Source organism: Microtus oregoni, unplaced genomic scaffold, assembly GCF_018167655.1.
Source record: "Microtus oregoni isolate MIOR12 unplaced genomic scaffold, Mior012 000006F_ref0000085, whole genome shotgun sequence".
In the NCBI taxonomy this organism is placed as follows: Eukaryota; Metazoa; Chordata; class Mammalia; order Rodentia; family Cricetidae; genus Microtus; species Microtus oregoni.
This window is the reverse complement of record NW_024543065.1, coordinates 55,955,086-55,969,640: the sequence shown is the minus strand read 5'-3', so window position 1 is coordinate 55,969,640 and position 14,555 is coordinate 55,955,086. Positions and strand designations below refer to the sequence as shown.

At 48.7% G+C, this 14,555-nt stretch overlaps 1 protein-coding gene and 1 long non-coding RNA gene across 5 annotated transcripts; one reads left to right on the top strand and one right to left on the bottom strand.

Annotated features, from left to right (window-relative positions):
• Positions 1-209: 209 nt before the first annotated feature.
• LOC121449987 lies at positions 210-3,151 on the bottom strand. Of its 4 annotated transcripts, none has more exons than XR_005974545.1 (4): positions 2,889-3,151; positions 2,284-2,413; positions 1,900-1,981; positions 210-540 (listed from the first exon to the last, which is right to left on the bottom strand). It is a non-coding gene; the product is annotated as an uncharacterized LOC121449987 (long non-coding RNA). The 4 variants fall into 4 exon arrangements; XR_005974544.1 differs by lacking the exon at positions 210-540 and adding an exon at positions 738-1,647; XR_005974546.1 differs by lacking the exon at positions 210-540 and adding an exon at positions 738-1,644.
• A 152-nt stretch (positions 3,152-3,303) lies between these two features.
• On the top strand, positions 3,304-13,039 carry Psmc4 (proteasome 26S subunit, ATPase 4). Its single transcript, XM_041653686.1, has 10 exons — positions 3,304-3,444; positions 4,226-4,324; positions 4,449-4,635; positions 6,015-6,271; positions 6,361-6,454; positions 11,663-11,830; positions 11,913-11,989; positions 12,131-12,299; positions 12,475-12,530; positions 12,821-13,039. The coding sequence occupies exons 1-10, from the start codon at positions 3,409-3,411 to the stop codon at positions 12,932-12,934; spliced, it is 1,257 nt and encodes a 418-aa protein (XP_041509620.1). The 5' UTR covers positions 3,304-3,408; the 3' UTR covers positions 12,935-13,039.
• Positions 13,040-14,555: the final 1,516 nt, after the last annotated feature.

Genomic DNA, 14,555 nt, shown 5'->3' with positions numbered 1-14,555 from the left:
TCCACTCTTGGGTATATTCCTCAAATAAATGTGTATGTTTACTGAAAGAAATGTCCTTGGATATACCCCACTGGAAACCACTCAAAAGTAAAAAGAACTATTTTTACACACAACAGAATCTCACCAACATAATAAGTTTATAAAAGGGTAAACACAATATACTGGGGAGGTCTGAAGAAAATTCAAATCAATGTCATCTTTGTCAGGGTGAGTAAACGCTTTTACTGGGGGAAAGAGAGTATGGGGTGCCGTGGGAGCTGCTAATGCTTGGTTGTATGATCTGGGTAATACTATATGGTGCAATGTGCATTGTATTGGTGAACGGCCATATGATGCATGAGCTCACTGAGAAGTGGCCAAATGGAGTTGGCCCTCTGTTTCAGACCCAAACATGTTTGTCTCAATTTGTCCTCCTCAAAGCCATGTCCAAGGGGAAGTTGATCCCTCTAACTCTGTAACGAGGTGAAAGGAAAACAGCAAGATGTAGGAGGAGAGAGTCACTTGTTGGTTTGCCACTTGTTGGTTCCCGGCTGCTCAACCCTGAAATAATCACACAGAAACTATATTATTTAAAACACTGCTTGGTCCATTAGCTCTAGCTTCTTACTGGCTAACACTTATATCTTAATTTAACCCATTCTAGTAATCTGTGTATCACCGTGTGGTTGTGGCTTACTGGGTAAGGTTCTATCTGGCTCCAGCAGGGCTACATGGCTTCTCTCTGACTCCACCTCCTTTCTCCCAGCATTCTGTTTAGTTTTCCCCACCTAGATCTGTTCCCCTATAGCTGTTATAGGCCCAAAGCAGTTCCTTTATTAACCAACGATACTCACAGAATACAGAGGGGAATCCTACATCAGTAAGAAGTGTACTTAAAAACATTGTGTCCAAGAGGAGGACTGGAGAGATGGCTCAGTGATTAAGAGCACTTTCTGCTCTTCCAGAGGACCTGGGTTCAATTCCTGGTACCACCCAGTGGCTCACAACTACCTGTAACTCTAGTTCCAGAGTTTCCATCAGATCTTCTGACCTCCAAGGGCTTCTGTGCACACACAGTGCACACACATACACATAAATAAAAATAAAAGTCTGATATCCAGGACTTAGGTGGTAGAAGGTGAGAGCTGACCTACAAGTTTAGTATATGCACCCCACCCTCAGAATAAAGAAATGTAAAATAACAGCAGTGACAAACCCTTGTGTCCTTGTGAACAACTGGAAGGTACACAACTTCCATCAGAGGCGCTGCTGGAAGCGTACTGATGGTATAAAAATGGCTGGAGCAGGAAGCAGGAGCCGACTCAAGGCCACGGTGAGAGCCCTCTACCCAGCTGGAACTCTCGATCAAGCAGCAGTGGCCCCTTCCACCAGCTTTGTTGTTATCTGCCTGCCGCCTGCATTTGTTCTTTTCCTTGGAAGCCTCACCCGAGAGGACACTTTTTTCCAGCCAGGTGTCTCCAGTGAGCTTGGTTGCCTCAGCAGGGCTTCCCGAATCATTTCTGATGGATGACTGTGAGTGTCCAATCTGATAGTATTATCTGTTGTATCCTGCTTGCATTTGTTCTTCTTGGAGGACGCTCTGATCCACCCGGGACTTTCCAGGGGGAGATTCCAGCTGCCTTTATGCAGCGCCTTTAGTCATCTCTGCTGAATGTTGAAAACTCACAATTTGATGATGTTTTGTTGTCTGTCTGCTACTTCCTATTTTTATTTTGATATATACAAATATATAGCTGATTTTTCTTTTGCCTCCAAAAAATGGTGAATTTCCATTTCTTGGTGGAGTCTGCACCCAGCACCCATTTCCCTGAAACATATATGTCTTTCCCTCATATAGTGTGGGTCTCTCTGTACCTGTAACACCACAAAAAGGAGAGAACACTGGGGTGCCCCTCTTACCTCAGCCGATCTACAAGTCAGTTATATCTGTACCAGTGGACCAAGACAGAGGCCTGCTTCCAGAAGGGACACATAAACACCACTAAACCAATAGGAAGGAGTGAAAATCACTTTGGGGGAGGGGGGGAAGGGGGTACATCTTAAACCCAAATAAAAACCCAACCTCCCTCAGATATCTGCGTTGCTAGCCAATAAACTTCACTTTCCCTTTGAGCTGAACTGGTTTCTTGCTTTTCAATTCCTCAGGTGATGGAGGAAAGGCCAGGGTCACGGCTATCGTAGGTCATTCTCCATACCATACAGAACGTACAGGGAGTTCAATTTGGGCAGACCTATGTAACTGCTACCCACTTATACGCTAATAAAAAGTTGACTCAACAAAACCTGTAGCCGTTGTGAAGAGTGGCAGTGTATGTCCCCGGGACCATGAGCACAGACAGATCTAGGCTCCAGCCACGCTTTGCCATTCCTGCCAGCTGCTCAAGCGACTTCAAGGCTTGACACCTCTTTCCTTCTGTGTGAAAGAGAACATAACGCATATCAAGACTTTTAGCTGGGCTTGCTCAGCGAATCAAAGATCCCAAGCTCCACTACCAAGCACCAGGAAGGCAAATAGCACTAATAAAGGCAGTGCCAGACTCCTCTGCCCTCTTCTGGCCCCCGCGTGTACTGCATCCATGTGCACGAACTCCCGCTCCGATATACACGTACACACGGAATTAAAAATAAAATCCTTTCCAGAAAGACTACTTTCTATTATTTTTAATTATGTATTAATGTGTGATTCTGCAAGTGGGGATGTGTACTCGAGTGCAGGTGCCCGCAGAAGCCAGAGGAGTCGGTTCTATGTGTTAGCGAGCGGCCCCACGTCTGCGCTGGGACCCGAACTCGGATATTCTAGAAGAGCATCAAGTTCTCTTAAGCGCTGAACCATCTCTCCGCCCCGCGCCCCCAATGACGAAGAAAGAGAAGAAAAGATTCGACAGGACCTGCAGCTGCCTCACGTCTCTAGCTTTGGTGCGATCTGATTGGCTCCTCAGCGTTCTGGGGCCTTTGCGTCTCTCTGCAGGTGGCGGCCAGAGACAATTCTTCCGGAGAACCGAACTCGTGCTTTTCCGACACCTCACGTCTGTTTTAACTTAACTCAACCTGAGAATCCCTCTAACAAAACTCCGGAGACTTTCTTCAAGAGCGACGCAGCCGCGCCACCTACAGGAGAAAAATCCCTACGCCGCGCGAGCTGCCGCAGAGCGAGATGGCGCCGAGTGAGCGCAGCTGCGCACGCGCAGACCGTCTCGCGCGCCCGCGGGCAGCGCAAAGCCCAGGGTCGCACCTTGGGGGCGGAGCCTAGGACCCGGTCTTTCCCGCCCTTCCAGCTATTCCGCCCATCCTGCCAGGCCTCGATCATGCCTTAAACTACGTTTCCCAAGATGCTCTATGCGAAGTACTTCCGCTGGCGTCAGCGGAAGCCGTGACTAGCCGGGCTGCACGGAGGCCGGCTTGGTCACTATGGAGGAGATAGGCATTTTGGTGGAGAAGGTTCAGGTGCGGTGAGAATCTGGCTTTCTGTGCGCGAGCTAGGCCCGAGTGGCGGTGCTGAGCGCCTTCCAGGAACCAGGCTCGGGGCTGGGTGCTTTCAGACGCCTCGGTATAGACCCTTGAGTGGTCCCGAGGCCTGGCTGGGTAGCCGAGTTGTCAGGAGGGCGGTGGAGCTCAACAAGCAGAGTGGGAGAGGAAAGTGGCGTTAAGCTTAAAGACTTTCTTTAAAAGACAGATTTGTAGGCCTGGATAGCAGTGCTCAGTAGCTTTTCGGTTTGGGGGTTGGACCTGGTGGAGAATGATGTAATGGGACCCTGTGGCCTAGGTATGTCCCTGGACCAGTAGCTTGGACGGGGAGGCGTTAAGTATTATTTGTGGCTTGGCTGAGTGACCTTTGGCCTTAATGCAAGTTGGGAGTCTGACATGAAAGCTTTTGGGGGGAAACTGAGTAATGAGACTCCGAATGCGACCTGACCTTAAAAACCATGTGGCTTTTAGAACCTCTTGAGGGGACCTGGATGCAGGGATCTGGTATGGAGTTGTAACACCTGCATCCTAGCTAGGGGCATTATAATAGCCGATGGGAGGAGATGTTGAAATAAAAAGTTTAAGGGGCCTGATATGAGAAATATGCATTGGGGATCGAGCAGTTCCCGTGTTTATTTCGAGAAATTGAATTACGTCGGGTACGAGAGGCAGAGTGAGTTGGTGAATGGGAAGACAGCTCCAGCTGATTTCATGAGATGATTCTCTGCTTCCAGTGCCAGGTTTTCCTTTTCTTTTACAGGATGACATCCCAGCACTGTCTGTGTCTCGGCCCCAGACTGGCCTGTCCTTTCTGGGGCCTGAGCCTGAGGACCTGGAGGACCTATACAGCCGCTACAAGGTGTGTTCAACCCTAACCCTAACCCGGAACCTGCATACTGCATAGGGCCCGCATCACATACTGCCCCCGTTCCTCCACGCTGCTTGGCAAGGCCTGCAGACAGCCCTTTGCTCTGTGCTTCCAGAAGCTGCAGCAGGAGCTGGAGTTCCTGGAGGTCCAGGAGGAGTACATCAAAGACGAGCAGAAGAATCTGAAGAAAGAATTCCTACACGCCCAGGAGGAAGTAAAGCGAATCCAGAGCATCCCATTGGTCATTGGCCAGTTTCTGGAGGCTGTGGATCAGAACACAGCCATTGTGGGCTCGACCACAGGTGAGTGGGTGGGCAGGTGGGAGAACGTCCCTGGTTCTTCTGTCCAACACCTGATTCTTCCATGGGCCAGGAACTGGGAATTGTCACGTATTATAGCAAGATAGGGTGATGTAATGGCCAGAGGATTGATTAATCCAAAAGTAGATACATATTTTATTTATGGAATGTCTTTTTCTGCCTCAATTCATGTGTGCATGTATGTAAAATATTCACTAGCCAGGTGATGGTGTACACCTTTAATCTCAGCACTGAGGAGGCAGGGGCAGGAGGATCTCTGTGAGTTTGAGGCCAGCCTGGTCTACCTAGTGTATTCTGGGACTACATAGAAAGACCTCATCTCCCACAAAGTCCAACTGTGGTTATCTACCCTGTGTGTAGTGTGCCTCTTTGTCGTCTGTTTGATTTAAACAAACTTAAGGTCACGCCACGCTGAGTTAATTTCACAACCGCTGCTGGGTTAGGAGCTGCAGCTTGAAAGCAGTGGGAGCAGGTCAGAAGACTTTGGGCTCTGTTGAGGACTCAGCGTTCAGTGGCTGCTGTTAATGAACATAAATCCATGCCCTGCCATTACCCTGGCCTGCTTCTGGCCACTACTGCTCTGGCCTGAGCCGTGTGCCTAGCAAGGATCTGGATAAAGCTGTATGACCACTTGGGATTGAGCGGGCGGGCTGTGAGGGAGTAAACAGAGAGTGTTGTGCAGGATGAAGCCCGTGTCTTCGAACGGGAGACTTAAGACAGTGGGGGCTCCCTGAGGGGCTGTGATTGGAGGGTAGGTTTGTAGGGAGGCAGCACGGGGAGGTGAGGTTGTTGTGAGAGTGGTCCAGCTTCATAGTCAGGTCTTGTTGTGCGTTGTTAGTGTAACTATAGGGAGTAGACTGGGGAAGAGGGACAGAGGCTGGTAACCAGGAATTCATGCAGAGACTTAGGTAGACTGTAGGTCCGAATGAGGGCAGGGTTTAGTTGTAGAATAGGTGAGGGCAGAGGAGGGACTGGGTAAATAGATTTGGGAGGTTGGGTGGGAAGTCCTGACTGGGAACTCAAGGACAAGGGCACCCTTGACACAGATCCAGGAGCAACAGCACAGTTCAGAGAAAAATACAGGATAGTGTTGGGACACATTGAAAGATACCCAAGGACATCCTGAAGACAGCGTGTGGGACACCAGAGCTAGAACTCAAGGAGACCAGTACTGTAGACAAGGAAGTGTGAGCATGGGGCTAGATTGGAGGAGGCAAAACTGGAGGCCAGGAAGGGCTGATCCGGACCGAAGTGTGAAAACTCAGGAAGTGCCGTCTGTGGGCTGAGGGGAGTGGGGAAGGAGCGATGTCATGTCTCGGCCTTTTCATCTTCTCTTTTTCCTTCCTGTCCCCTTTCCAAAGGTTCTAACTATTATGTGCGCATCCTAAGTACCATTGACCGGGAGCTGCTCAAGCCCAATGCCTCCGTGGCCTTGCACAAACACAGCAATGCGCTGGTGGACGTGCTGCCTCCTGAGGCCGACAGCAGCATCATGATGCTCACCTCAGACCAGAAGCCAGATGTGATGTATGCGGATATTGGAGGCATGGACATCCAGAAGCAGGAGGTGCGGGAGGCCGTGGAGCTCCCGCTCACACACTTCGAGCTCTACAAGCAGGTGAGGCTGAGGAGGTGAGGGCAGGGAGAGGCCTAGCGGGCTTCCATGTTGTTGACAGGATCCCGTGGCTCATCCTTTGCCTCTCTCAGATCGGCATCGACCCTCCCCGGGGAGTCCTCATGTACGGCCCACCTGGCTGTGGGAAGACAATGTTGGCAAAGGCTGTGGCACATCACACGACAGGTGAGCCTGGACTCCTCACCTTGGTTCCGTGGGGAATGACATAGCGTGATGTCTGTAAATAGAGGCTCTGGGGGTAGGTGGTGGGGTTCTTATGGGATGTCTAGTCCTAGGCAGGTGAATGGTGCCTCGGTTTTCTCCGATGAGCCAGGTGTGGTGCCACAAGCCTTTAATCTCATCATCCAGGCAGTAGAAGCAGGTGGGTTGCTGTGTGTTCAAGGCCAGCCTGGTCTGTATAGAGAGTCCTGGCTGGCCAATGCTAAATAGTGAGGCCCTGACTCAGTAAGGTCAAATAAATTTTAAAAAGTCTGTCTGGACATTGTAGTAATAGGAGTGGCGGGGCTGCATTCCTAGCACCCCGGCCACCTGGCTAGCTTATGCCCTGAAATAATTACACGGACACTGTATTCTTTTAATCACTGCTTGGCCCATTTCTATCTAGCCTTTTCTAGGCTAACTCTCGCACCTGGACTAGCCCATTTCTAATATTCTATGTAGCACAGCTAGGTGCGCTTACCGGGAAGATTCTAGCCTACGTCCATCCTGGGTCGGAGCTTCATCGTGTGTGTCTGCCCAGGAGCAGGGCATGGCGTCTCTCCTGAGGCGTCTGCTCCCGAGAGGAGAGCTGTCTAGTCTCTGCTCACTTCCTCTTCCTTCCAGCATTCTGTTCTGTTTACTCCACCCACCTATGTTCTAAGCTATGAGCCCAAGCAGTTTGTTTATTACTTAACCAATGAAATCAAAAGATTGATATATGACATTCCCACATCAGGACATGTTAGCAAATGTCTTTACTCCTAACTCAGGAGACTGAGGCAGTAAGATAAGAATTTGATACTATCCTGGGCTACCTAGCAAGACACTTTTCACAAAAACAAAACAAACAAACAAACAAACAAAAACCCAAGCAAATAACCAAAACTCTACCCTGATTCCGTAGGACAATTCCAAAGAGTTGGAGAAGTGATACAATGTCTTTCTTTCCTTCTTTTTTAAAAAGATTTATTTATTATGTATAGAGTTCTGCCTGCATTATCCATGCAGGCCAGAAGAGGGGACCATATCTCATTATGCTCCACCCATTATGATTATGAGCCACCATGTGGTTGCTGGGAATTGAACTCAGGACCTCTGGAAGAGCAGCCAGTGCTCTTAACCTCTGAGCCATCTCTCCAGCCCATACAGTGTATTTCTTATGGTGGGTTCAGACTCAGTGGTTCTAAAGGCGGTTGCTAGGCTGAAGCCAAAGCAGCAAGTGGTTAAAAGAGAAGACAGTCCCCAGGGTGCACACGAGTGTGTCCTGGATGTGCTGTCTATCCTGCATGGACTCTCGGGAAGAGGTTCCCAGAGGAAGTGGGGTGTGGGAGGAGTGTGTCAGGCACAGAGATCTGAAGAGAGAATTTAGGGCCAGAGGTGGAAAGGAACTCATTTAGTGACATCATGCCACTAGAGCAAATTCATGCTTTTGGTTTTTTCCTGAGGAGGGGCTGTGTTTGGCAGCAAAGGAGGTGAGGCTGAAGCGATCGTGAGGTTCCTGATTATAAATAGTTGAGAATAGTTTTAGTCCGAAAGAAATCCGACATCCAGTCAGAGGACTTGGTTAGGGAGCCCTATTATTATCCTTCTGCTGGGTGCTTAGGGATGGATAGCGAAGGGGCGGCCACACTGAGACTGAATTAGGTGTCGTTGGCAAGAGGTAATTCAGGAGCAGTTCTCACCCTGGCTTGAGCCACCCTGGAGGATAGAGAAATGAACTGGGGTAGGGGAACAGTGGATTCACTGTGGCACACCTGAGATTTCATGACAGGGACCATTCAGCAGAGACGTAAAACAGAGCACTGTGCCACTTTGATTTGGGCTGTGAGTGGATATTTGGATTCCTCGGTGTTTGTCCCCTTTAATCGTTTCTGTGGGTGTGAGCCAGGGTTTTGAAAGGTGAAGTAAAAATGCTAACAGCCGCAGTAAATAAAAATCACAGTGCACGCTAGATGTCTGCAATATGCTCTGCTCTTCTTGGGAAGCTGTGCACACCTTTCGGAAGTTGGCACTGGAACCACACTGGCCATTTGCTGAGTGTTTGCCTCGTGCCGGTAGCTCTAGTTCCTGTGAAGTGGCAACAATCAAGAGTCCATTCCTGGGATCTGCATCCTCAAGGGCAAGTTGGAATTAGTTTAAGGTGGGGAAGATTTAAGGCAGGTGGAGGTGGTGCACGCCTTTAATCCCAGCACTCAGAAGACTGGTGCAGGAAGGTGGATCTTTGAGTTCAAGGCCAGCATGGTCTCCAGAGTAAGTTTCAGAACATCCAAAACATCGAGGGCTACACAGAGAAAAGAAACAACAAAAAAAAAGAGGGAAAAATTGTACTGTATTATAATTGCCTTAGGCAGGAGCTAGTTGGCTGGAAACATGATATAAACTTGAAGAAAGGTCATGGGTGGGAAAAGAACCCTAGAGAGGTTGGGGTGCAGCATAGATGGAGGGTCAGGAGGGTGGAGAGGGTGAGGGAAGGTCCTGTCCTAGCAAGGAGCAGTCACTTGAGCTCCCTGCTCTCTGTGGTGGGCTTAGGTGAGGTCTTCTGACAGCAGAGAGGCAGATAGAAGAGGTGCTTCAGGACAGTGAAGATTTAAACTCTGGAAATGCAAACAGTTCTGAGGTAGACTGCAATGTAGTTCCTCAGCTGTGTTAGAGATCCAGGGCCAGGCAGTGGTGGCACGCCTTTAATCCCAGCACTCAGAAGCAGAGGCAGAAGAATTTCTTGAGTTTGAGGCCAGCCTGATCTACAGAGTGAGTTCCAGCTCAGGCTCCAAAGGTACACAGAGAAACCCTATCTTGAAAAACAAAAAACACACAAACCTCCCAGGGCACGTTAATGAGGATTTGTGGTGGTACCATCTGTCCTTTTCTCTGATCAGCGTAACAGCTGACCCTTGGGTGGGCATTTGTTTGCGTGGCGATGGCCCTGAACCCCTTATGTCCTGCAATAGGGGTAGCTTTGGGCACTGAAGCAGGCATTGCCTGTAACCCTGACTGCCAGAGCCCTGTTGAAAAAGAAATGTCTCACATAAGAACACAGTTATAACTTGTTCAGGGTCACCAGCAGGCTTCTGTAGTGCTAGGATTTGATGCTAAGGCCTCTGTCCCCAAACCACAGGCTCTTGATACTCCACTGATACTGGAGCTCAGTGAGACGGGAATGTGTAAGCAAGATAAACGGTTCCAGAAGATGGCTATTTAAGATGGTGATGATAAAATTATAAAGCTTTTGGAGAAAGTGATTTTAGGAAGTTCCAATGTGCCCCTCCCCCAGTTCCCTCCATGTTACTTCATGTCCCTATAGTGTTACAAAGAAGGTACAAAAGGCAGAACGTTGCCATTGCAGCCCACTGGTGTTGTTGTTTTACCCAAGTTTCAATCCAGACAGGCGACCTTAGCCAAGAGCAGACAGAAGTTGAGGGCTTCTGTTCTGAGTGAATTTGGTGAAGGCTTTTTCACTGTAAGAGGGTTCCGGGGTGGAGCAGTGGGGAATATCCTGGCTTTATCTTCTGTGGAGAAGGAAAATCCTGGTTGATACAAGACTTAATTCACTTGCTGCGATGGTGACTGACCACCAAGAGTGAGCCACTAAGCCACTAAGCAGGAGATTGTTCCAGGGTAGGTGGGAGGGGTCAGAGGCTGAGCATTCTAAAGATTGACAGGAGGGCTGGGGGGTGGGGATGCAGGACGGGGTAGGTAGGAGGAGTCAGAGGCTGAGCAGTCTTAAAATTGACAGGGGACTGGAGTGAATGAGTCATACCAGATAACTCCAGAGATGGGTTTTCTTGTGGGCACAAAGCTAGGAGGATGTGCCTAGGACAAAGTCAGCAACCCTGAGCTTAGAGTACGTGGTGAACCCCAAGGTGATGCAGGAGAGTGGGTACTTCTTCATACCTTCAGTCAGATGTGAAGTCTGGGCCTGAGAGAGTGTCAGGCCTTGCTCACTTCCCAGTTGGCCTTTGTATATGGATTGTATCTCCCTGTTCTGGTGGCAGCAGGAAGGAGAGTCTCAGGAGAGTGTTCCACACAGGATACAACCATCCACTTACTAGGAAACAAGTTTAGAGGAAGGGCCCAAAACAAACCTGATTCAGCCTTGCTGCCAGCTGTAGATTAAATAAAAAGATGGACTTTGATTCCTCCAGGGATGTGAAACAGTGGCTCAGAGCAGGGCAAACTTGTATAATCCCATCACTGTGGTGTAGCTGGTTGCTCTTTACTCCTTGAGGCCCTCCACCCAGCTCCCAAATGAACATGGAGATTTATTCTTACTTGGGAATGCTCAGCCTTAGCTTGGCTTGTTTCTAGCCAGCTTTTCTGACTTAACTTAGCCCATTTCTCTTTTAACTACATTTTTGCTTCTGGGTTTTTTACCTTTCTTTATTCTATATGTCTTTCTTTCCTTCTTACTCCATGGCTGGATGTGTGGCTGGGTAGCTGGCCCTGGCATCCTCTCCTCCTTTTTTTCTCTCCTTTCTCTTCTCCTGAGCCTAGATTTCGCCTATTCAGTCTCTCTGCCTGACGGTCCCACCAATTTCTTTCTTCAGCCTCACAGTGGGATTCAGATCAGTCAGGTGTTTTAGACAGGCACAGTAATACAACTTTACAGATTAAACAAATGCAACATAAAAGAATGCAACACATCTTTGCATCATTAAACAAATGTTCCACAGCTTAAACAAATGTAACGCTTCTTAGACTAATATTCACAACACTGCAGAGCTTGCACCAGGAGAATTACTAATTCCAGGCAAGGCCGGGCTGTGTATCAAAAGCCTTTCTCAAAACAAACAAGTATGGTTCAGAGAGTGATCACGAACTTAGCACTCTTGGCCCAGCAGTCTAATTTCTCTTTGTATGGATGGTTCTGATTTGTTAATTGGTTTTGCATGCGTGCTGGAAATTTGGGCTTTTAGTTTTTGTTTTATACTTAATATTCTGATTCTTTTAAAAAGTCCCCAAAATGACATGTATGTATAAGATTTATGATTGGAGCTTATCTGTCACCGTGAGGCAGGAGCAATGATTGGATGTGGGGACCCAACCCTATGCCTTCCTCAGATATTAGGGGGTAGCTATTCAAGAAAAACATCTTCAGGAATTCCCAGGGTCAGTTAAAGCACAAGGGACCCTAAAGGAGGATGGTCCCCATTCTGAGCCTTGTCATTCTGCCCTCAGCTGCATTTATCCGTGTGGTGGGCTCAGAGTTTGTACAGAAGTACCTAGGTGAGGGCCCCCGGATGGTCCGGGATGTGTTCCGCCTGGCCAAGGAGAATGCACCTGCCATCATCTTCATCGATGAGATCGATGCCATTGCTACCAAGAGATTCGATGCCCAGACAGGAGGTGAGTAGTGCCCACATGGCCTGGATCTTGTGCAGGCTTGTCAAAGGATGTCTTCTGGACTGACCGTGTTTCTTACTCTCAGCTGACAGGGAGGTTCAGAGGATCCTGCTGGAGCTGCTGAATCAAATGGATGGATTTGACCAAAACGTCAACGTGAAGGTTTAGGGTTCAGGATTGGCAAGGGGTGGCATATGTAGGGACTTGGGAAAGATGGGGGCTGGCTCATGGGGGCCAGATGTTAAGATAGGAAAAGAGGATGTAGGGATGGCAGAAGTCTGAGCTGGTCCCTCCCGGTGCTAGGTAATCATGGCCACAAACAGAGCAGACACCTTAGATCCAGCTCTACTGCGGCCAGGACGCTTGGACCGCAAAATTGAATTCCCACTCCCTGACCGTCGCCAGAAGAGGTTGATTTTCTCCACCATCACCAGTAAGATGAACCTCTCTGAGGAGGTAGACCTGGAAGACTGTATCCTTTGGAAGTGGGGGTGGGTGGGGTGGGGCAGAAAGTGAAGATTAGGTCTTCATCAGAGTCACCCCCCTCAGGGGAGTACGGGGGGAGGTGGCACAAGAGCAGGACAGCATCCATTTCCAGAACTGACCCCATCATGTGAGGAAAGGGTTCCTTAACTCAGCTGCTGCAGATGTGGCCCGGCCAGATAAGATTTCAGGAGCCGACATCAACTCAATCTGTCAGGAGGTGAGTGAGATTCTCTTCCTGATCTGAGCAGGGGTACTTGAAGATGTCTCCCTTCTCTGGTGTTATTCTCTACAGTCTGTCCTTCCCCTTATGGCCTCCCTGGGGTCTTGAAGATGTCTCCCTTCTCTGGTGTTATTCTCTACAGTCTATCCTTCCCCTTGTGGCCTTCCTGGGGTCTTGAACATGTCTCCCTTCTCTGGTGTTATTCTCTACCGTCTGTCCTTCCCCTTGTGGCCTCCCTGGGGGTGGAGAAAGTGGTACGGAAGCGTGCAATTTTTATTCCTTTCTAGAGTGGAATGTTGGCTGTCCGTGAGAACCGCTACATTGTCCTGGCCAAGGACTTCGAGAAAGCCTACAAGACTGTGATCAAGAAAGATGAGCAGGAACATGAATTTTACAAGTGACCCCCCCCCCCACATACCCCCTTACTCCCTAGGCACCTGTCCCAGAAGCTAGTTTTCTCTTTACCCATGATTGGTTTAGTCAATAAATGGATGTGATTGGATCTATTTAATTTCTTCTTAGGTGTTACTCCTTTGGGGAATATGGATCTTGAATAGAATCTACTGGGTCCCCCCTTGACAAATAAGTAGGCTGGGGTGCAGCTTGAGAAGAGCAAACAATGTGGACAGAATGATTTCAGAGATTTGGGCAGGGGGATGGACGCCGTGGCCACAGGCTGAAGCCCCTCTCTCAAATCTCCGGGAAGATCTTTTGGATTTTCAGGGATTTCTGCCTTCCTTACATGCACAAGGGCCAGGACCACAGATCCCCTCAGTCTTCTCCCTCTGCAGCCTCTCAAAGCACAGTGCATTTGGTTGCCAAGTAAACAGTTAAAGCCCAGTGCACATGTTTGTCTTTTTGGTAGGGGCTGGTTCCCAAGATGCTCTTCAATGCCTGGGTACACCAAGTCTGCTGGGCATGCTACCCTATGTGTGAATGTACTTAGACTTGTAGCTAAGTGCACTTCCCTAGGCAAATGAGATTTAATCTCCGAGTCACATAATCTAGCAAAAGCCCTTCCACCTTCCTTTATGCCAGAGGCTTTGTGCTTCGTTTGTCCTGGTGTCTCCAGGGGTTCCATTCCTGGTTAAGCTTTGCCTGCCTGCTCTGGATGTGGCGCTTCTTGCTTGGTCATCTGTATGGATGCTGGCTGCTCTGTCCTGCAATCCTCTGTCACCTAGCTGCTAACCACAGTTCAGTGTGGCTTTCAAGGTTCTTGTCTACCCCCTGCTTGCCTGCCTCATCTTGCAGGACTCTGAAGACACGCTCCCCTCTGCCCTTAGCTCACACTGTCCATCATTCTAATCAGGCCAAATTCCAGTTTCCCTTACTAGTATTTAGACTCATCTTCCTTTCTAGACACCCAGCCTGCTTCCACCCTAGTCAGGAAGCTGAGTCCTCTGCCATGCTGCCTAGGGCCTGCCTATGTTGTGCTTAGAGAAGCTACTGTATGGCTCTCAATCTTCCTAATGCTGCAGCCCCTTAATTCAGTTCCTCAGGTAGTGATCCCCAACCATAAAATTATTTTTGTTGCTACTTTATAACTGTAATTTTGCTGTTGTTATGAATTGTGAAGTAAATATCTTTTTTATGATGGTCTTAGGCAATCCCTGTGAAAAGGTCATTTGGCCCCCAAAGAGGTCATGACCCCCAGGTTGAGAACCACTTTCTCATCTCCAGACTGAAACACAGCGCAGTCAGGGAATGCAGTCTGATCATAGTGCAGTCACCATCCCCTACACATAGTAAATATTTGGGTTTTGTTTCAAAATTGAGTACGTATTTTGAAGAATTGATGGACTCTTCCAGTAAAGAACATAAGGGAAGGGGCTGGAGACGTGGCTGGGTGCTCCTCTTCCAGAGGACCTAGGTTAGTTTGCCAGCACTCAAATGATAGCTCACAGCTCCTCTGGTCACTGTGTATGAACTTAGTGTACAAACATACATGGAGGCAAAACACGTTAAAAATGAAATTTAAAAAGGAAACAAGGAAAAATAGTTGAAGGGAAGGGGGTGATCTTC